The following is a 16,165-nucleotide window of genomic DNA, read 5'->3' as shown; positions in this document are numbered from 1 at the left end:
TTTATAAATTATGGAGATAGACCAGAGCATTTTCGGTGCATTTATTAGGGTCATGTTACTCCAACGGGGTTGCGTTGTCGGCACAGTCCTGTCTGGTCTGTGTGCTGCGGCGATGCTCTGCTATCCGGTGACCCAACGCCACTGTCCGCTGACCGAGTGTCGGCTCTCTGCTGACCGTGTAACGTCTGTCCGTCAGGGTGGTGGCCGTGAACGCCTGTCTGACGGCGCCGGAGGGCAGCGCCGGCCGGCTGCTGTCACTGCTGGACCAGCTGCGGCCGCCGGACACCGGAGCGCTGCCCGACTGGGGTCTACATCCTGGTACGTTACTGGGAGCGGCACGGTGTGTGTTGGGTGCTTCTGACGGTCAGTTGTACACCTTTTTTTCAATCCGAATCGGCATCCGGTCAGTTAGTTTCGGCAGATCTGCATTAGGAACGTCAGCTGGAGTGCGCTTTCGACAAACCACGCTCCAAACTCGGCATAGTGCAGAGGCGTGACATGGGGCATTTAATTTCGACACTGAGCGTGGTTTCGACACTGGCCAATGGATTTCGGCACACGGCATAGGACTGTGACATCGGGCATCAGAAAAAGGCAAATTTCATTTTACAATGGCAATGGTCATTCAGTTTCGTTGCCGTTATAACAAGCAAAATCAAGCAAATTTCATACAACATTTTGTGTATTGAGGTGTTTCCAATGCTTACCACTTGAATTTATGGCATTTCATCCTTTTGTTAGACTTCCCTTGGTTAATGGAACACAAAATACGCCAAGGCCGCGGTTTTAAGGTCTGAACGTTTTTTTCTTCTGTGAATGGAGGGTGAGTAGGCTGGCAAGCCATGTCAGAGTCGTGAGATGAGAGGATCATGCGGAGGAAGCATCATTGGGTGTCTACCAGTGACCGGTGAGCTGCGGCGGCTGACAAGGCGCCGGTATAAAACTGTCCCGCTACGGATATGCAGCCAAAGCGATCGATGGGTCAGCCCGTAGGGTTTCCACCTTTCCAGAGGGCAGTTTTTTTTTGTCCGGAAATACAGTTGACCATGACTGACCACACCGCCGTCCTGCAAACATTGTTGCCGCTCTCCGGTGACATGCCTATTCCCATCTCGGCAGACCTGAACCATCCGCGCTGGTGGTCAGCGCCACTCACAATGTGTCGACAGGTCGACACAAATGAAAAAAATCAATATTTTTGTTTTTCATGCAAGAAATACGGCTAAAACATTGTCAGCTTTGGATGCGTTGAAAGGAGCGAGGCCCCGAATGACCCCCGTCAACCTTTGAATTCGCCAGGAGCGTGGCCCCGAATGACCCCCGTCGCCCTTTGGATTCGCCAGTGCTTCCACATTGTCACAGAGTGACGCACGGATGGTGACCTCGAATGAGGTCAGCTGGTGTGCCGGAAGCGGGTGATGTTAGGGACGAACCGGTGGTAAGGTTCCAGAGCGACTGACGAAATTAGGTGCCCGTTGCCGTATTCCAATGAACGGTTGCCGATTTGGATTGAAAAAGGTGTGGTTACTTAGCAACCAAGCGCCCATATTGAGTGTCTCTTTACAGCACCGTGGAACATTTTAACGCACATTCTTAAAATGCCTTTCCGAAAAGATAAGAGTTGCTTAATTCACTGATGAGATAAATTGACCATTGTCTAGCTTGGATGCAAGCTGCCGACGTAAAATGCAATATGACAAAACAGAATGCCCTTTGTCGATATTAAATGCCCCTGCCGTTGTTCAATGACCCTGGTCGAATATCAACAGATGCTAGTCTAAATCCGTAAAACGTGTCGAAATGCGTGCTCCAGTGTCGAGTTGTTGGAGTGCCTGTCGAGATAAGGTGCCCGCTGCCGTAATTGAATGAACGGATGCCGATTCGGATTGAAAAAAGGTGTAGTAACTGTTAGTTCCTCTACTGGCCACCAGGTGAAAAGCGTATTACACCTTTTTTCAATCCGAATCGGCATCCGGTCAGTTAGTTTCGGCAGATCTGCATTAGGAACGTCAGCCGGAGTGCGCTTTCGACAAACCACGCTCCAAACTCGGCATAGTGCAGAGGCGTGACATGGGGCATTTAATGTCGACAATGAGCGTGGTTCCGACACTGGCCAATGGATTTCGGCACACGGCATAGGACTGTGACATCGGGCATTGGAAAAAGGCAAATTTCATTTTACAATGGCAATGGTCATTCAGTTTCGTTGGCGGTATAACAAGTTATATCGAACAAATTTCAAACCATATTTTGTACATTGATGCGTTTCCAATGCTTACCACTAGACTTTATAGCATTTTTCCTTTTCTTAGACTTCCCCCTTGGATAAATGGAACTCAAAATACGCAAATGCCGTGGTTTTGAGGTGTAAACATTTTTTTTTTCTTCTGTGATTGGAGGGTGAGTAGGCTAGCAAGCCACGTCAGAGTCGTGAGATGAGAGGATCATGCGGAGGAAGCATTTGGGTGAGTCTACCAGTGACTGGTGAGCTGCGGCGGCTGACAAGGCGCCGGTATAAAACTGTCCCGCTACGGATATGCAGCCAAAGCGATCGATGGGTCAGCCCGTAGGGTTTCCACCTTTCCAGAGGGCAGTTTTTTTTTGTCCAGAAATACAGTTGACCTGACTGACCACACCGCCATCCTGCAAACATTGTTGCCGCTCTCCGGTGACACGCCCATTTCCATCTCGGCAGACCTGAACCATCCGCGCTGGCGGTCAGCGCCACTCACAATGTGTCGACAGATCGACACAAATGAAAAAATCAATATTTTTGTATTTCATGCAAGAAATACGGCTAAAACATTGTCAACTTTAGATGCGTTGAAAGGAGCGAGGCCCCGAATGACCCCCGTCGCCCTTTGGATTCGCCAGTGCTTCCACATTGTCACAGAGTGACGCAAGGATGGTGACCTCGAATGAGGTCAGCTTGTGTGCCGGAAGCGGGTGATGTTAGGGACGAACCGGTGTTAAGGTTCCAGAGCGACTGACGAAATTAGGTGCCCGTTGCCGTATTCCAATGAACGGTTGCCGATTCGGATTGAAAAAGGTGTGGTTACTTAGCAACCAAGCACCCATATTGAGTGTCTCTTTACAGTACCGTGGAACATTTTAACGCACATTCTTAGAATGCCTTTCCGAAAAGATAAGAGTTGCTTAATTCACTGATGAGATAAATTGACCATTGTCTAGCTTGGCAGCAAGCTGCCGACGTAAAATGCAATGTGACAAAACAGAATGCCTTTTGTCGATATTAAATGCCCCTGCCGTTGTTCAATGACCCTGGTCGAATATCAACAGATGCTAGTCTAAATCCGTGAAACGTGTCGAAATGCGTGCTCCAGTGTCGAGTTGTTGGAGTGCCTGTCGAGATAAGGTGCCCGCTGCCGTATTTGAATGAACAGATGCCGATTCGGATTGAAAAAAGGTGTAGCTGTACAGCAATGTAGAGTTGCTTCAGCTTTGACGTAAACTTTATCCTCTTCCGCTCACCATTCACCACCAGAGTTAGCAGCGTCTCGGCTGGCGGTCCAGTCAGTCAGGGCGAGTGTCTTCACTCGCCACAGCGGGCCGGACCCATTAAAGGGCAGCAGAGTTATCAGTTACCAAGCCTTGGCCTATAAAGAAAACCAGGAAATAGTAGCAATTGCATATATGTAATGATTCTACTCTATTACGATTGAGCTAGCGAAGCGTATTCCTGTAACGTTTTTAATAGGGTTGTAAGTCAGCAACCGCTGGGCTGATTGACCTGCGTTACTCTTTGTTGCGTAATCCTATCCCTTCCATCTCGTTATTGAGTACAACTGATGTATCTTGGTGAGTTATTGACTACAACTGATGTATCATGGTGAGCGTCGTGACACGTGCGACGTGAAGGGCCAAGAGTGTTCGTTATTCTGCTGCAGTAGCGATTTTGGGTTGCTCATATATCTTGAACCCTGAACTGCCACGCCGAATGCGCTCAAATTTGGTACACTGTTTGGGTCTGGTTGATAGGGATGTGTTTTTTTTATAGCGCGCATGTGTTTTTTTTTATAGCGCGGAGAAAAAAGTAGGGATTGTTAGGGTTAAGCAGGGAGTCACCGATGTTAGATCCCTCTCTGGGTCTTTTCATAGGGGGTCACGGTCCTGACCCGAGACAGCTGAGCTGTGTCGCAGCCCTGACCTCAGACAGCTGAGCTGTGCACGCCGTCGGCTCGGCCGTCAGTCGCCACAGCCGCTGACGCCAGTGTACAAACAGCTCCAAACAATATCCGGCCCTGTATAGCAGGATAAGCCATCAGAGGCGGGAGTGATCACCGGGACGGGCTGCATGGTACAGGACGGGCTGGGAACACGTCAACTCCAGCATGACGTGTTCCCAGTGTACCTGCATGTAGTTTCTTTATTCCTCAGCAGTTGTCATCCCCTTGGCGTTAGTGTTTCGCGTCCCTCCATTGATCACTCCCGCCTCTGATGGCTTATCCTGCTATACAGGGCCGGATATTGTTTGGAGCTGTTTAGACACTGGCGTCAGCGGCTGTGGCGACTGACGGCCGAGCCGACGGCGTGCACAGCTCAGCTGTCTGAGGTCAGGGCTGCGACACAGCTCAGCTATCTCGGGTCAGGACCGTGACCTATGAAAGGACCCAGAGAGGGATCTAACATCGGTGACTCCCTGCTTAACCCAAACAATCCCCACTTTTTTGTCCGCGATATAAAAAACACATGCGGTTAGGCTACCTGTGTCGAATTAATTAAAGTTTATTATGTCAAAGTTTCAAAACATCAATCCGGTCTGCATGTCTGACTGCTCGCAGAACGGTTCTAGAGGCAGTGTCAGCTCGCGCGGAACGGTCCTCAGATGTGTCCACTTTCAAGCGCGGAACGGTCCTACTGCGCCACCAGACTCCTTTCCCTCTCCCCTCCCCCTGTCCGCTGGTCTATGTCAGACACCAGTACACCACTGACCTCCCCTACCCTCCCCTGACCTTCTCAGGTGCCAGCTGAGACGCTGGTCGGCCTACAGAACCTGCTCGTTCACCTGCGGGACGTCTCGGCAGAGAACGCGCACCTCTACCAGTACCGACTCTGGGACGCTAAGAGGGTCAAGGTGGAGACCGCCCAGAACAGGGTATGTAACACAGACCGTAACACAAACCGTAACGCAGGTCGTTACACAGGGCGTAAAATAGATTGAACACAGACCGTAACATAGATCGAACACAGACCGTAACACTGGCTGCGTACGTGCGGGCACTCGGCCGGCCGGAACTGGGCTGGACCCATTGGGCAATGAACAGGTGCTTTCTGTGACAGCGTCACCGCTGCAGGTCAGTCAGGGACACACGGATACTGCACCCGGCGCCCTTGTGCATGGTACAGGTCTCGCGGGTTTTAGCGGTAGGTTTTGCACCTAGAAAATTCAGTGTACTTCAGGCTATATCTTCGTCGTCTTAAGCTTTTAAGTGTTGAAGGTGCGATCGACTTGTTGGGTAACAAGCCGGCCATGATCGTGTAAAATGGCTTCATCGTAGATCGATTAGTTTCTGAGATATAACCGGAAATGTAAATGTGCAAAACCTACCGCTTAATCTCGCGAGACCTGTACCTGAGACCTGAGCGCGCCCATGTGTCGCCCCCAGGGCGTGTCGCCGGACGGTTCTGTGTGTCGGACTGAAACCTGAACCTGCCTGAGTGTTATACTATGACTCCCCAGGGCGTGTCGCCGGATGGGGCGGCCGGCTACCGGGACGGGCTGCGGCGGGCCACCAACGGCAACCCGCTCTCCGCCGAGGAGGTACAGAAGGTCGTCAGCCGGATGAACCAGCTCTCCAGCTAGCGGCGCAGAGGTCAGTCACCGCACCGGGCGTATTGCACGGGGACCCTAACAGACGCCTCACTCCTTTCCCTCATCTCAGTTGTTCTTTCATTTTTTTAAAAATAAATAATGGAGATAGACCAGAGCATTTTCGGTGCATTTATTAGGGTCATGTTACTCCAACGGGGTTGCGTTGTCGGCACAGTCCTGTCTGGTCTGTGTGCTGCGGCGATGCTCTGATATCCGGTGACCCAATGCCACTGTCCGCTGACCGAGTGTCGGCTCTCTGCTGACCGTGTGACGTCTGTCCGTCAGGGTGGTGGCCGTGAACGCCTGTCTGACGGCGCCGGAGGGCAGCGCCGGCCGGCTGCTGTCACTGCTGGACCAGCTGCGGCCGCCGGACGCCGGAGCGCTGCCCGACTGGGGTCTACATCCTGGTACGTTACTGGGAGCGGCACGGTGTGTGTTGGGTGCTTCTGACGGTCAGTTGTAGTAACTGTTAGTTCCTCTACTGGCCACCAGGTGAAAAGCGTAATAGCTGTACAGCAATGTAGATTTGCTTCAGCTTTGGCGTAAACTTTCTCCTCTTTCGCTCACCATTCACCACCAGAGTCAGCAGCGTCTCGGCTGGCGGTCCAGTCAGTCAGGGCGTGTGTCTTCACTCGCCACAGCTGGCCGGACCCATAGGGCAGCAGAGTTATCAGTTACCAAGCCTTGGCCTATAAAGAAAACCAGGAAATAGTAGCAACAAGCGACTTTGTCGCTTGCTTTGCGTCGCGAGGATATGGTTTGCGCATAATTGACCAGTTCGAGTAGTGGATGTTTCACGTCAGTGGGACATCTATAAGCAAAGATGTACTCGAAAATGTGAATTTATGGCCACTTGCTATTAATATGGCATAAGGTCAGTATATGGGTCAAGTTAGGTCCGTTGGATTATGTCAGGACGCGCTGAGTTGTGCCAGTTCACAGTGGTCACTGAAAGTCGGTAATCACAGGGGTTACCTTTGGCCACGCTGGAGCATGTCATATCAAATGGGTTATATGGGGTCAGGCCACCGTCACATCGGTTCGTGCCATGTCACAGGTGTTATATGTACTATGTCAAGCCAGATCGCAGGGTCTACCTCTGCCTGTGCCCGGTCAGTCCCTCACTGGGCGAGGCCTTATATTTATTTGATAATTAAGAAGTTTTAAGCGGGGCCCAAATGAATAATTGCAAATGTCACTGAAGAAGAACTTTACAGAGAAGGGCGGTGCAAGAACGCTTTGATACTTTTCTTTGCATTTTACCAATTCTATTTCGATTTCCCGACGTGACCGTTTTACACAGAAACATATATGCATAGACACAGACATGGTCAAGGACATTCAAGCGTTCAGCCGCCGATCACCGCAGCGGTGACGCAGCATGCTCCCTTGGCAGCTACAGAGACCCACCAGAACGCTATACTCGGATAATCTTTCTGCATATGCTCTCGTGAAGATAAAAGAAATATAGGTAGCCATTACGCTTGCGCTCTTCACCAAGAACGTCTGTCTCTTCGACGCAGCTGGGCGTCGTAGTGGTACCATTTATCACGGCCCACACCGTACACATCGGATACATAGTGACCTGAGTGTGTACCGCCACCGTAATTACTCACAATACCACCAGTATAGCGCCTTTTGGGGCGACTAACGGAGCGAGCGGGAGGGTGAGCCTTGCACGTGCGAAATTTCGAGGGGGTACCTCCAACTGACTTGTGCACGGCACCCTACTAACCGGTCTCTAGCGATGTGCCAAATTTGAGCACAATCGGCCCAGCCGTTTTCGAGATCTGGAAGCGGCACCCTGCACGTGCGCACGTGCAGAATGGGTCCTAACTGACTTGTGCACGGCACCCTACTAACTGGTCCCTAACCGTGTACCAAATTTGAGCGCCATCGGTCCAGCCGTTCTCGAGATCTGGAAACGACCCCTGCACGTGCGCACGTGCAGCAGCACCCCAACTCTGGCACATGGATATGCAGTGTCTAGTGGGTGCCTACCTACATGCCAACTTTCAGCGCAATCGGCCGAGTAGTTACCGAGATATTGCAACAATTATAAAACTGACACCTCTTCGTTTTGCGCGTGGCACGTGCATATGGGGTCACCCACATGCATAGGGAATAGTTCAATACTTGGTAGAAGGAATGAAGCTACCCTACAAAAATTACCCCGTGTAAATCGGTCAAGTGGTTGCTGAGATATAAGCCTCGCAAAAGCGTGACCACGGCCGGCCGGCCGGCCGCTCATACTCAGAAATTTCCGTTAATCTAAGGAAAGACTACGCTCGCTTCGCTCGCTCCGTAATTACGGTGGAACTTGCTCTCAGTTTGTTATCCGATGTCAAGTCTTATACGATTTTCAATGGATGGTTATTGTTACGCTCTCCCCAAACCACGTCTCTGGCAAAAATTGGGTTCAGGCGCTGATGTAGCATTATGCCGATGTTAAGACTCACAGACATATCAAGATTAATATATGACCAAGGACCTATTGTCATGTCATTCACAATTGTCCATGTATCAGATGTTCCTGGCTCAGTATTTATTAATAGGTGGTTTCCCCCTCAACCATCGTCTCGTATTTTACGTTTTTCTCAGCCCTCCTTTTTCGCTGTACATTTCGCTGTGTCTATTTCCGTGTTCCGATGTGAAATTTTCCATGATGGGCCCTTTTGTTTGTCCTCATAGATCCTATGTGTCGTGGATCGCGTTCATTTCCTCACCTGTCGAGTTCCAGAATTTGCTGTTCCTGTTCCCTCACGCCCATCGTCAAACCGCAAACCTCCAGAATAAAGAGATGTAGATAACGTGAAACTCCATATATGTGCGTGTCCACTTCGGCATTATGTTTATGCACTCACCTTCCACACTATTTACATGCAGCTGTGCAGCCTGTCTAAGTACGGCTAAGATACACGTGCATTTCATAGCAATACGTGCATGCAAATGTTATAGCTCAGCGTACATACACCATTGGCGGCTATGACACACACCTTTGGAGGACAGATGTATAAATACCGACAATTTTCTGTACTTTTACAACAAATGTGAATATCAAAGCTATAAAACATCACTTATCATACAAATATAAGAAACATCCAATAAAGAAGATATAAAAAGGTCGAGCAGACGGTGCTCACCGGCGGCAGACTCTGGCTGGCAGTGCCCCTCTAACGTAGGACCTCGGGGTAGACTACTTTGCGGGTCGTTGGCCCGCCGAACAGCTCTATGCCGCCAATGCTACCCACTCGGGACATTGCGACATAGAGCTGTCCGTGAGAGAACACGGGGTTCTTTAGGCAGACTCCCACACGCTTCTTCGTCTGGTCCTGGCTACGGCTGATCGTCATCCCGAAGGCCACGCTCACGGGGAACTGTAGCCTCCGGAATGAAAATCCCAAGCCAGAGTCAGCCGAAGACTCGAGTGGGAGTCGCGGAACAAAAATACTGTTGCCGCGGTCCGGTCCGGTGAGCACCGTCAGCTCCAACACGTTGTGCATCAGCGTCTTTACGACACAGAGGGTGCCGTTGACAGCCCGAGGTGCATCCAAATTCCTGATCAAAATGACCGGAGCGCCGGTCTTCAGACGAATTTTGTGGGCCGGCATTCCAGAAAGTTCGATGTTGTTTAGCACCTCGGTTGCCAGCGGCACCGCGTCAGGGTCGGCCATGGAGTCCACGCTTGTGTACTCCATCTCTGGTCCAGGCATACGCGCGATGACCAGGTCGTTGACCTTCTTTGCGTCGGAATTTAGGACGGTCAAAATGGCGCGCTCTTCGAGCCAGCCCAAGTTGGGCAAATTTTGGGCCAGATCGGGGTATATCCGGTCTATCAGCTCGTCCAGAGTCCGAGCCGGACTCAGGACGGCTGGCGGGAGCTGTACAGTGTCGGGTGTGCCTGGACACAGAGGGAGCCGACCCGAGCCAAGCTCGGCCAGGAACTGGGCGTACTGGCCCGCCCCCGCGTCGCCCTGGAGCTGCACCCGCATGTTGGTGTGCAGCTCCACACACACCACCTCTCGCCAGAGGGGCGACGCCTTCAGAGAGGCGGCCACTACCTGGTGGCGGGCAGCGCCGCGCACCACCGGCAAAATCTGGTGCCAGTCACCGGCAAAGAGCGTGAGCAGCCCCCCCAAACGGCCGGTCGCACCCCCGAATGTCCCGGAGGGTCCGATCGACCGCCTCCACTGCCCAGCGGTGGGACATGGCAGCCTCGTCCCACACCAGGAGGCGGCAGCGCTGGATGCTGTCGGCTGCCTCCGTCCTCTTGCGGATGTCGCAGGTGGATGTGGGAGTCAGTGAGACGGGGATCTTGAACCGGGAGTGGGCGGTGGTGCCGCCGTCCAGGAGGCTGGCGGCGACGCCTGTGGTAGCGACGGCAATGGCCTCGCCACCCTCGGCTCTGACGGTGGCCAGGAGGGTGTTCTCCAGGAAGGTTTTCCCGCACCCTGCGGATCAAGCAATAAGGCTATACTGTGGAATAGTGCTTTCAGCAAAGGACAGATAGCGATGCTTTAAAGGAAGTTGCAAAGTTGTATACGAAAATCAAAATGCGATATAGGGCAGTGTAAGAGAATGGTCTCCACCTTTTTGCTTGACGACAGTCAGCACAGGACACACCACGAACCGGAACCATCATTTGTTTTTCTTTGTATTTTTATATCCCCGTTCTTACATCAAACGCTTATGAATAAATCGGTGTTGACATTGCTACACGCTATTTGAGGAAGGGGAGAGCACTAAATTAACGCCATGAAATTTTCCAGCATTGATTAGCAGGACGTACGCAGTTTTCGGGCCGTCACGTTGGTGCTAGAGGTGTCAATTTCAGAAATTTCTTGTCCGATGTCCGTCCAATGTCCAAAATCCTAGCTCACTTTTGTCCGAAAAATGTCCAAGGCATGGATTTGTCCGAAAACTGTCCGAAAGCTGGATATGGAAAGAGAGGATGGGTGAATTGATCTATATTAGGTATATGTTATTATGTACCACATGATAACTAAATAACAGATATCCGCCATCTGGTTTTGAGTGCAAAATATTGGCAACTAAAAATGTTGAAGCAATATCATATGCAGTAGGGAATGGGCATTTGGGCAAAAGGCCTAATCTGATATACAACACAAACACAGCATATTGTGACAAGCCTATTCTTCTTTAAAATGTGCTACAGCCTACAACTGAAGCTGAGTAGGCAGGAATAATGCAAAACATTGCCTTATCCCTCAAACTTGTGTTCTCAAATATTGACTTCTTGCCGCATCCCTTTTTTGACACTAAGCCACTTGATGATGAATTAATACAGCAATAATGCAAGAAGCTAGTCACTTACAATAATGCATATCTTCATCTTATATCACACTGGCTGACATGTAAAGAAGAACACTTTTTGCAAAAGCAAAATAGTTCAAGTTCATGTAAGAAGAAAAATGTGAGATAGGTAGGTACATCTGGAATAGAGTTGCAAAATTTCCCTACCGCACTACCGGCATGCCGGTAATTTTTCACTACCGCAGGTTTTTTCGTGGTATTTGGCATATTCTGCCGGTAGCATGCCGGTATTTTTGATTTTGCACCAAAAAAAAAAAAAAAATATCAGCAAATGATTCAAACTTTGGACACTAAGAGGCTATTGAATTGTAATAACAGCAATCTTAGCCACTGCAAAATACATTTTGTGGTAGAAGTTCCATTGCTAAGGGTAATTGTACACATGAACCTCAGCATTTCACAGGTTTGGCTCTAATAAGAATTGTCAAGAATCTAGGTACTGTGGTCTATCAAAGGAAGAATACTCATTCATGTTGCAAAAGCACAACCAATTAGTAAGTCTAATGGTAGGTAATAGGTATAATGCAATAAAATAAATTAATGTTGATGGCAACATTCCCTAGGCAAAATGCAGAATCAAAACAACACAAAACACATTGTTTGGAAACTGGCCTTGAGTCCTGAGATGTGGTCTGAGATACTCTACAAAGAATTTGACACTGAAAATCCAGCTGAAAAGGCAGGTGTTAGGAAGCCCTGAGCCTAACTTCGGTCCCAAAATGAAATGAAAATGAATTAAACTGGCATTTTGTCTTATCTTTACAAGAAAACACAACATGCAGACCAAATGAATACAAAGTGGCGCAATATGATCAGCTGATCAAGCAACCAAGGATTGACTTTTAAGATCCTCTGTCCCCTAAAAAAAGGATGTAAGCTGATGACGTAATATTTATTCATATGCCCTTTTGGTTGAATTACTCAAGAGAAGTGGATTTTCTTGTAGTGAATAACACTCACAGTGTTGATTTTATTGGATTTTAATATCGTGTTGGATGATTTTTATCAAAAAAATCATTCACGAGGCAGTAGTTTGCAGTCCTAAAACTTTTTTTGCAGTGTTTTAATCAGCTGGTTAAAAACTGTGTTATGGCGCATATGTTTCGATCCTTTATAACCTTGTGTTTGTTCCTGCGTTTGAGATGGGAGAGGATATTATATCGTTTTTATACATATTATTTGGTGACTTCTCAGGACAAGTGAGTTATTAACACATATTTTTACATGATTCGTATCTTACTCACGAGCCAGCAAGCCATGGCGGATAGGAAAAAGCAGATGTTGATCTCGCTACCTCAGTTAGGAACATGGCTTAATCTGTAGTTTTTTTATATTGTGATTTATGACTAGCTATAGTTCATTTTAGGGTAATGTGGAAAATAAGAACGCTTGTGGTAAATGTGATTGCTGCTCACTGTGCAGTCTTCAGGAACACATTTCAGTAATTCAAGTTCTTTTTGACCTTGCTTTTTTGATGAATGTGTGTAGGCTTTTTGTAGGCAATACCTCTTTGATTCCAGGTGATATTTTAACAGCTGTAAACTGGAGTTGAGTTTCAAAATTGTGGTATTTGTGGGGCTAACTCAGCCAAAATCAGGCTGCTGGAGTTTTGGTTGGACAATGGGTGGCTGCTGGGTGGGGCGGTAACTGAAATTGCCAAAATGTGGCATCTCAGTAGGGGTAAGCCAGAATTAAGAATGCAGGTTTTTAAAGGAAGACTGCCACCTTCAAAAAGTTTTCTCAGATCGGCCCATGATTTTTTCCCTGGATAAAACGAAATTTTAGAATTCACCTGGCAAGCTATCATCACGTGAATCGCGTAAAAAATTATCGATTATCATAAATTATCAATCGGATAATGTCTAGCGACAATGTTGACACATCACTAGACTTCAAGGTCATAAGATATGGAAGCGGGTTTTGTCGCCATAAACGGCGCGCATGTTACAATTGAAATATACAATGATCCTTGCTTTGGTTATGTATGTCGTGTTTACGCTTTTGGAATTGCCTGTTTTAATGAGTTATGTTATCTATATCTTAAAATATTCCAATTCTGATTCATCTGATAGGTATATATATACATGTATTTTGGCATGTGATATTAAAAGCTAGACTATTTCCAGGTTTATATGAATAGTGATAGACTAAGTTGAGACAAGTGCTATTTGAATAACAAATACCTATGGTATTGGAAAAATTGTCATGAATCTGATAGTGTTTCCATTCCAGCACCAATTTCCCAGTCTTCAAAGTGTGGCAGGGAGCTCAATCCGTGACAAGATGTTTGGGACAGTCAAAACATTGCCCCAAGCGGAATGCCGAGACCTGGGCAACCCAATTCCTTTCATGAGGGCCCCTCATGAATATGATGAAAATGATATAATTATGAAGTGCATCATTTACTAAGTATGAGAAGCGAAATGAATCAATGCTGTGACAAGCTTTCAACTTCTGCCCCAGATTTCCTTGCTTCTGCCCCAAAATTCCTCAAACCTGCCACAACCTGTGGTGTGTGCCCTGACAACATATTGTCAAGACCTGCCACGTTTTGCAGACTGGCCCATTTCTGTATGCCTACCTTCCAGGTGAAGATGCCTGGTGAGCGAGGGAGAGGACGAGGACGGGTGAGGAGAGGAGGTGGTCGAGGGGCAAGAAGAATTCTCAACTTTTCACCCACCGCCCAGCCCGAGCCCCAAAGGTAAATAACTGAATGTTTCTTACGATGCGATGTGAAAGTATGAAACAATTGTTAATATTTATTTAATTGCCATGTGTGGCCTAGCCTTTATCTAGGTTGCTAGCCAATATATATTTTAAGGTGATTATTGCAATTAAAATTATCATGTACCTACCTTGAAAAGTCAGGTACACTACAAGCAGAAATAATACAACCTAATCTAACCTTACCTAACCTTACCTAATGTAAGATAATCTCACCTGACTCATTGTGTGGTTTGGTGGAAGTTATAAATGTTTTGTGAAAAAAAAAAATATGGTTAGTACACAAAACATTTCTAAGGATGTGTTCTTTCTAATCATGTTTTAATTTTGTGAGTCTCTTCATTTTCTAAAGAGTGCAAAAGGAGGTATTCAACTCTGCTCATGATAATTCAAAAGGAATTCTTAAATACAATGCACCCATAAATCACTGATTTTCACTTTGTGGTTCATCAGAAAACACATTCAACATCATTGTCTTTCTATAATGAAAGATGGCACTAAAACATGAACCACTTTTCTTTCAGAAAAGTGGTGCTAGGTGAACTTGATACAGGTGAACTTATTACTTAATACTTAGGACACATGTCTTGACACAAGTCTTGATCTTATCGTGGGAGGCGGCTCGGGTTGGAGATACACGTACACTGGTTATTAGGGAGACCATTAGGTACCATTAATGATTTTACATTGCTGTGCGATACGAGGTTGTACCTAGTGATGTTGCGTCATTTGTGGACTTCCCCCCTGCGAGTTGTCTGGTCCTAGGATTTCATGCACATCTTCCTTCACTTCAAACTGGGATTTACCGGTGACGTGTTTTCTCTGTGTGCGCCAGGTGTACCAGTGGAAGCTCCTGCACCACGTCTTTAAGGACCACCTTGTGATGCTGAACCCGGTGCACCTTTCCCTACAAGTGCACCGTCTGTACGGCCACATTCGCATATGTATACAAACAGTTCGAGAATGACGTCTACAGCCCTCACTCTGTCGTCGCCAAGAAGATTATGGAGTCGTTTGGCCGTAGGAAGGCAGCTGCGGCGGCGGCCGCCACCGGACAGCCCATCAAAATCAACAACGAGATCACAATTCACAATCATCCCTCACACGGGCTCGGGCGGTGCGGCAAAGGGCTCGTCTCAGGCCAGCTCGACGCCGGTGAAGCGGCGGCGACCGGAGTCGGCGCCGGCTCCCGTGGAGCGTGAGTGCGAGCTGTGCGAGCATCGCGCGCTGCCGTGGTGCAGCCGCGGCCGCTGACGGAGCACTACGCCTGCACCAGGGCCGGCCAGAGCTCGAGTTCACGCCGCTGATGCGCGACCCCAAGTGCGCCACCTTCGTCACAGAGGAGATCTGCGAGCAGCTGCGCCGGCGCGCCGCCGCCGAGGACTCCGACAGTGGGGTCGAGGTGGAGGTGAGCGACGCGAAGGACGGCGCGGCCGGCGGCGCCCCGTCCGCCTCCGGTGGCAGCGCGCTCAGCAAGCTCAACGAGGAGACTCACGCCTATTGCCGCGGCGCGGCCCCGCCGGCTGGTGACCGTCCGGAAACCCAAGCCGTTCATGGGTGACTGAGTGAAACGAATGGACGTGCATGTGCGTTTTTGTTCTGTGTATGCGTGCGTTTGGAAATGGCGTCTCTATGTGCGTGCTTGTTTTGTAGAAGCGCTAGCGGTGCCGACGGACCCAGCGATGGCGCGGAGGGCTTTGATGTACCGTGTGTCTTTGATGTTGATGCATTCTCGTGTTTTGTTGGTCGCGCGCCCAGCAGCACCGTGTACATAGCCGGGGGCGTTCCTGCTCGACGCCACGTTCTGTTCGTTGTATCTCAATGCCAGCTTTTTGCTCCAAGTCCCGCTCGTGGAACACGCGACTCGCTCGATTCAAATAATAAATATACACTTTATTTCTCTGACAACCTGATGTCCTCTCTCTCCTCTCTCCTCTCTCCATATAAAAAAATACGGCCACGGTGAGTAGGTGCCGGCCGGCGTTAACTGCCTCCGGCCGGACGGTTCTCAGTTGATATGTGACAACAGTTAGGAATGTAACACCGCCATAGTACCCTCCATCACTGCCGGGCGCGGCGGTCCCCGCACACAGGACCGGCGGGGGGGGGGGGGTAGCGACCGCCGCCAGCTGCTGGCCGCCCATCAGCTGCAACACCAGCTGCTGCAGATGGACAAGCTGCTGGCGGTCCTCGTTTAGCACGATCAGCTCCTGTTCGCGCGCCGCCGACACAGCGTTCACAGCGCCGCCGCCGATGAATTGCTGCAGCCGCGCG

General features: G+C 49.1%; 2 protein-coding genes and 1 long non-coding RNA gene across 3 annotated transcripts in view; 1 reads left to right on the top strand and 2 right to left on the bottom strand.

Annotated features, from left to right (window-relative positions):
* Positions 1-8,640: 8,640 nt before the first annotated feature.
* Positions 8,641-16,165, bottom strand: part of LOC122365139 — a 30,727-nt gene continuing 23,202 nt past the window's right edge. The window contains exon 3 of the mRNA XM_043336112.1: positions 8,641-10,284. Coding sequence (XP_043192047.1) covers positions 9,941-10,284 — 344 coding nt within the window. The 3' untranslated portion in view covers positions 8,641-9,940. The remainder of the gene's footprint in view (positions 10,285-16,165) is intronic.
* Positions 9,007-9,825, bottom strand: LOC122365140 (ATP-dependent DNA helicase pif1-like). The gene has a single exon (XM_043336113.1). It carries the CDS (start codon positions 9,823-9,825, stop codon positions 9,007-9,009), a length of 819 nt encoding a protein of 272 aa, XP_043192048.1.
* LOC122365137 lies at positions 13,156-15,799 on the top strand. Its single transcript, XR_006253683.1, has 3 exons — positions 13,156-13,239; positions 13,756-13,868; positions 14,727-15,799. It is a non-coding gene; the product is annotated as an uncharacterized LOC122365137 (long non-coding RNA).

The sequence above is a fragment of the Amphibalanus amphitrite genome, unplaced genomic scaffold, assembly GCF_019059575.1.
Source record: "Amphibalanus amphitrite isolate SeventyFive unplaced genomic scaffold, NRLGWU_Aamphi_draft 000718F_arrow, whole genome shotgun sequence".
Taxonomy (NCBI): domain Eukaryota; kingdom Metazoa; phylum Arthropoda; class Thecostraca; order Balanomorpha; family Balanidae; genus Amphibalanus; species Amphibalanus amphitrite.
This window is presented reverse-complemented; position numbering and strand designations above follow the sequence as displayed.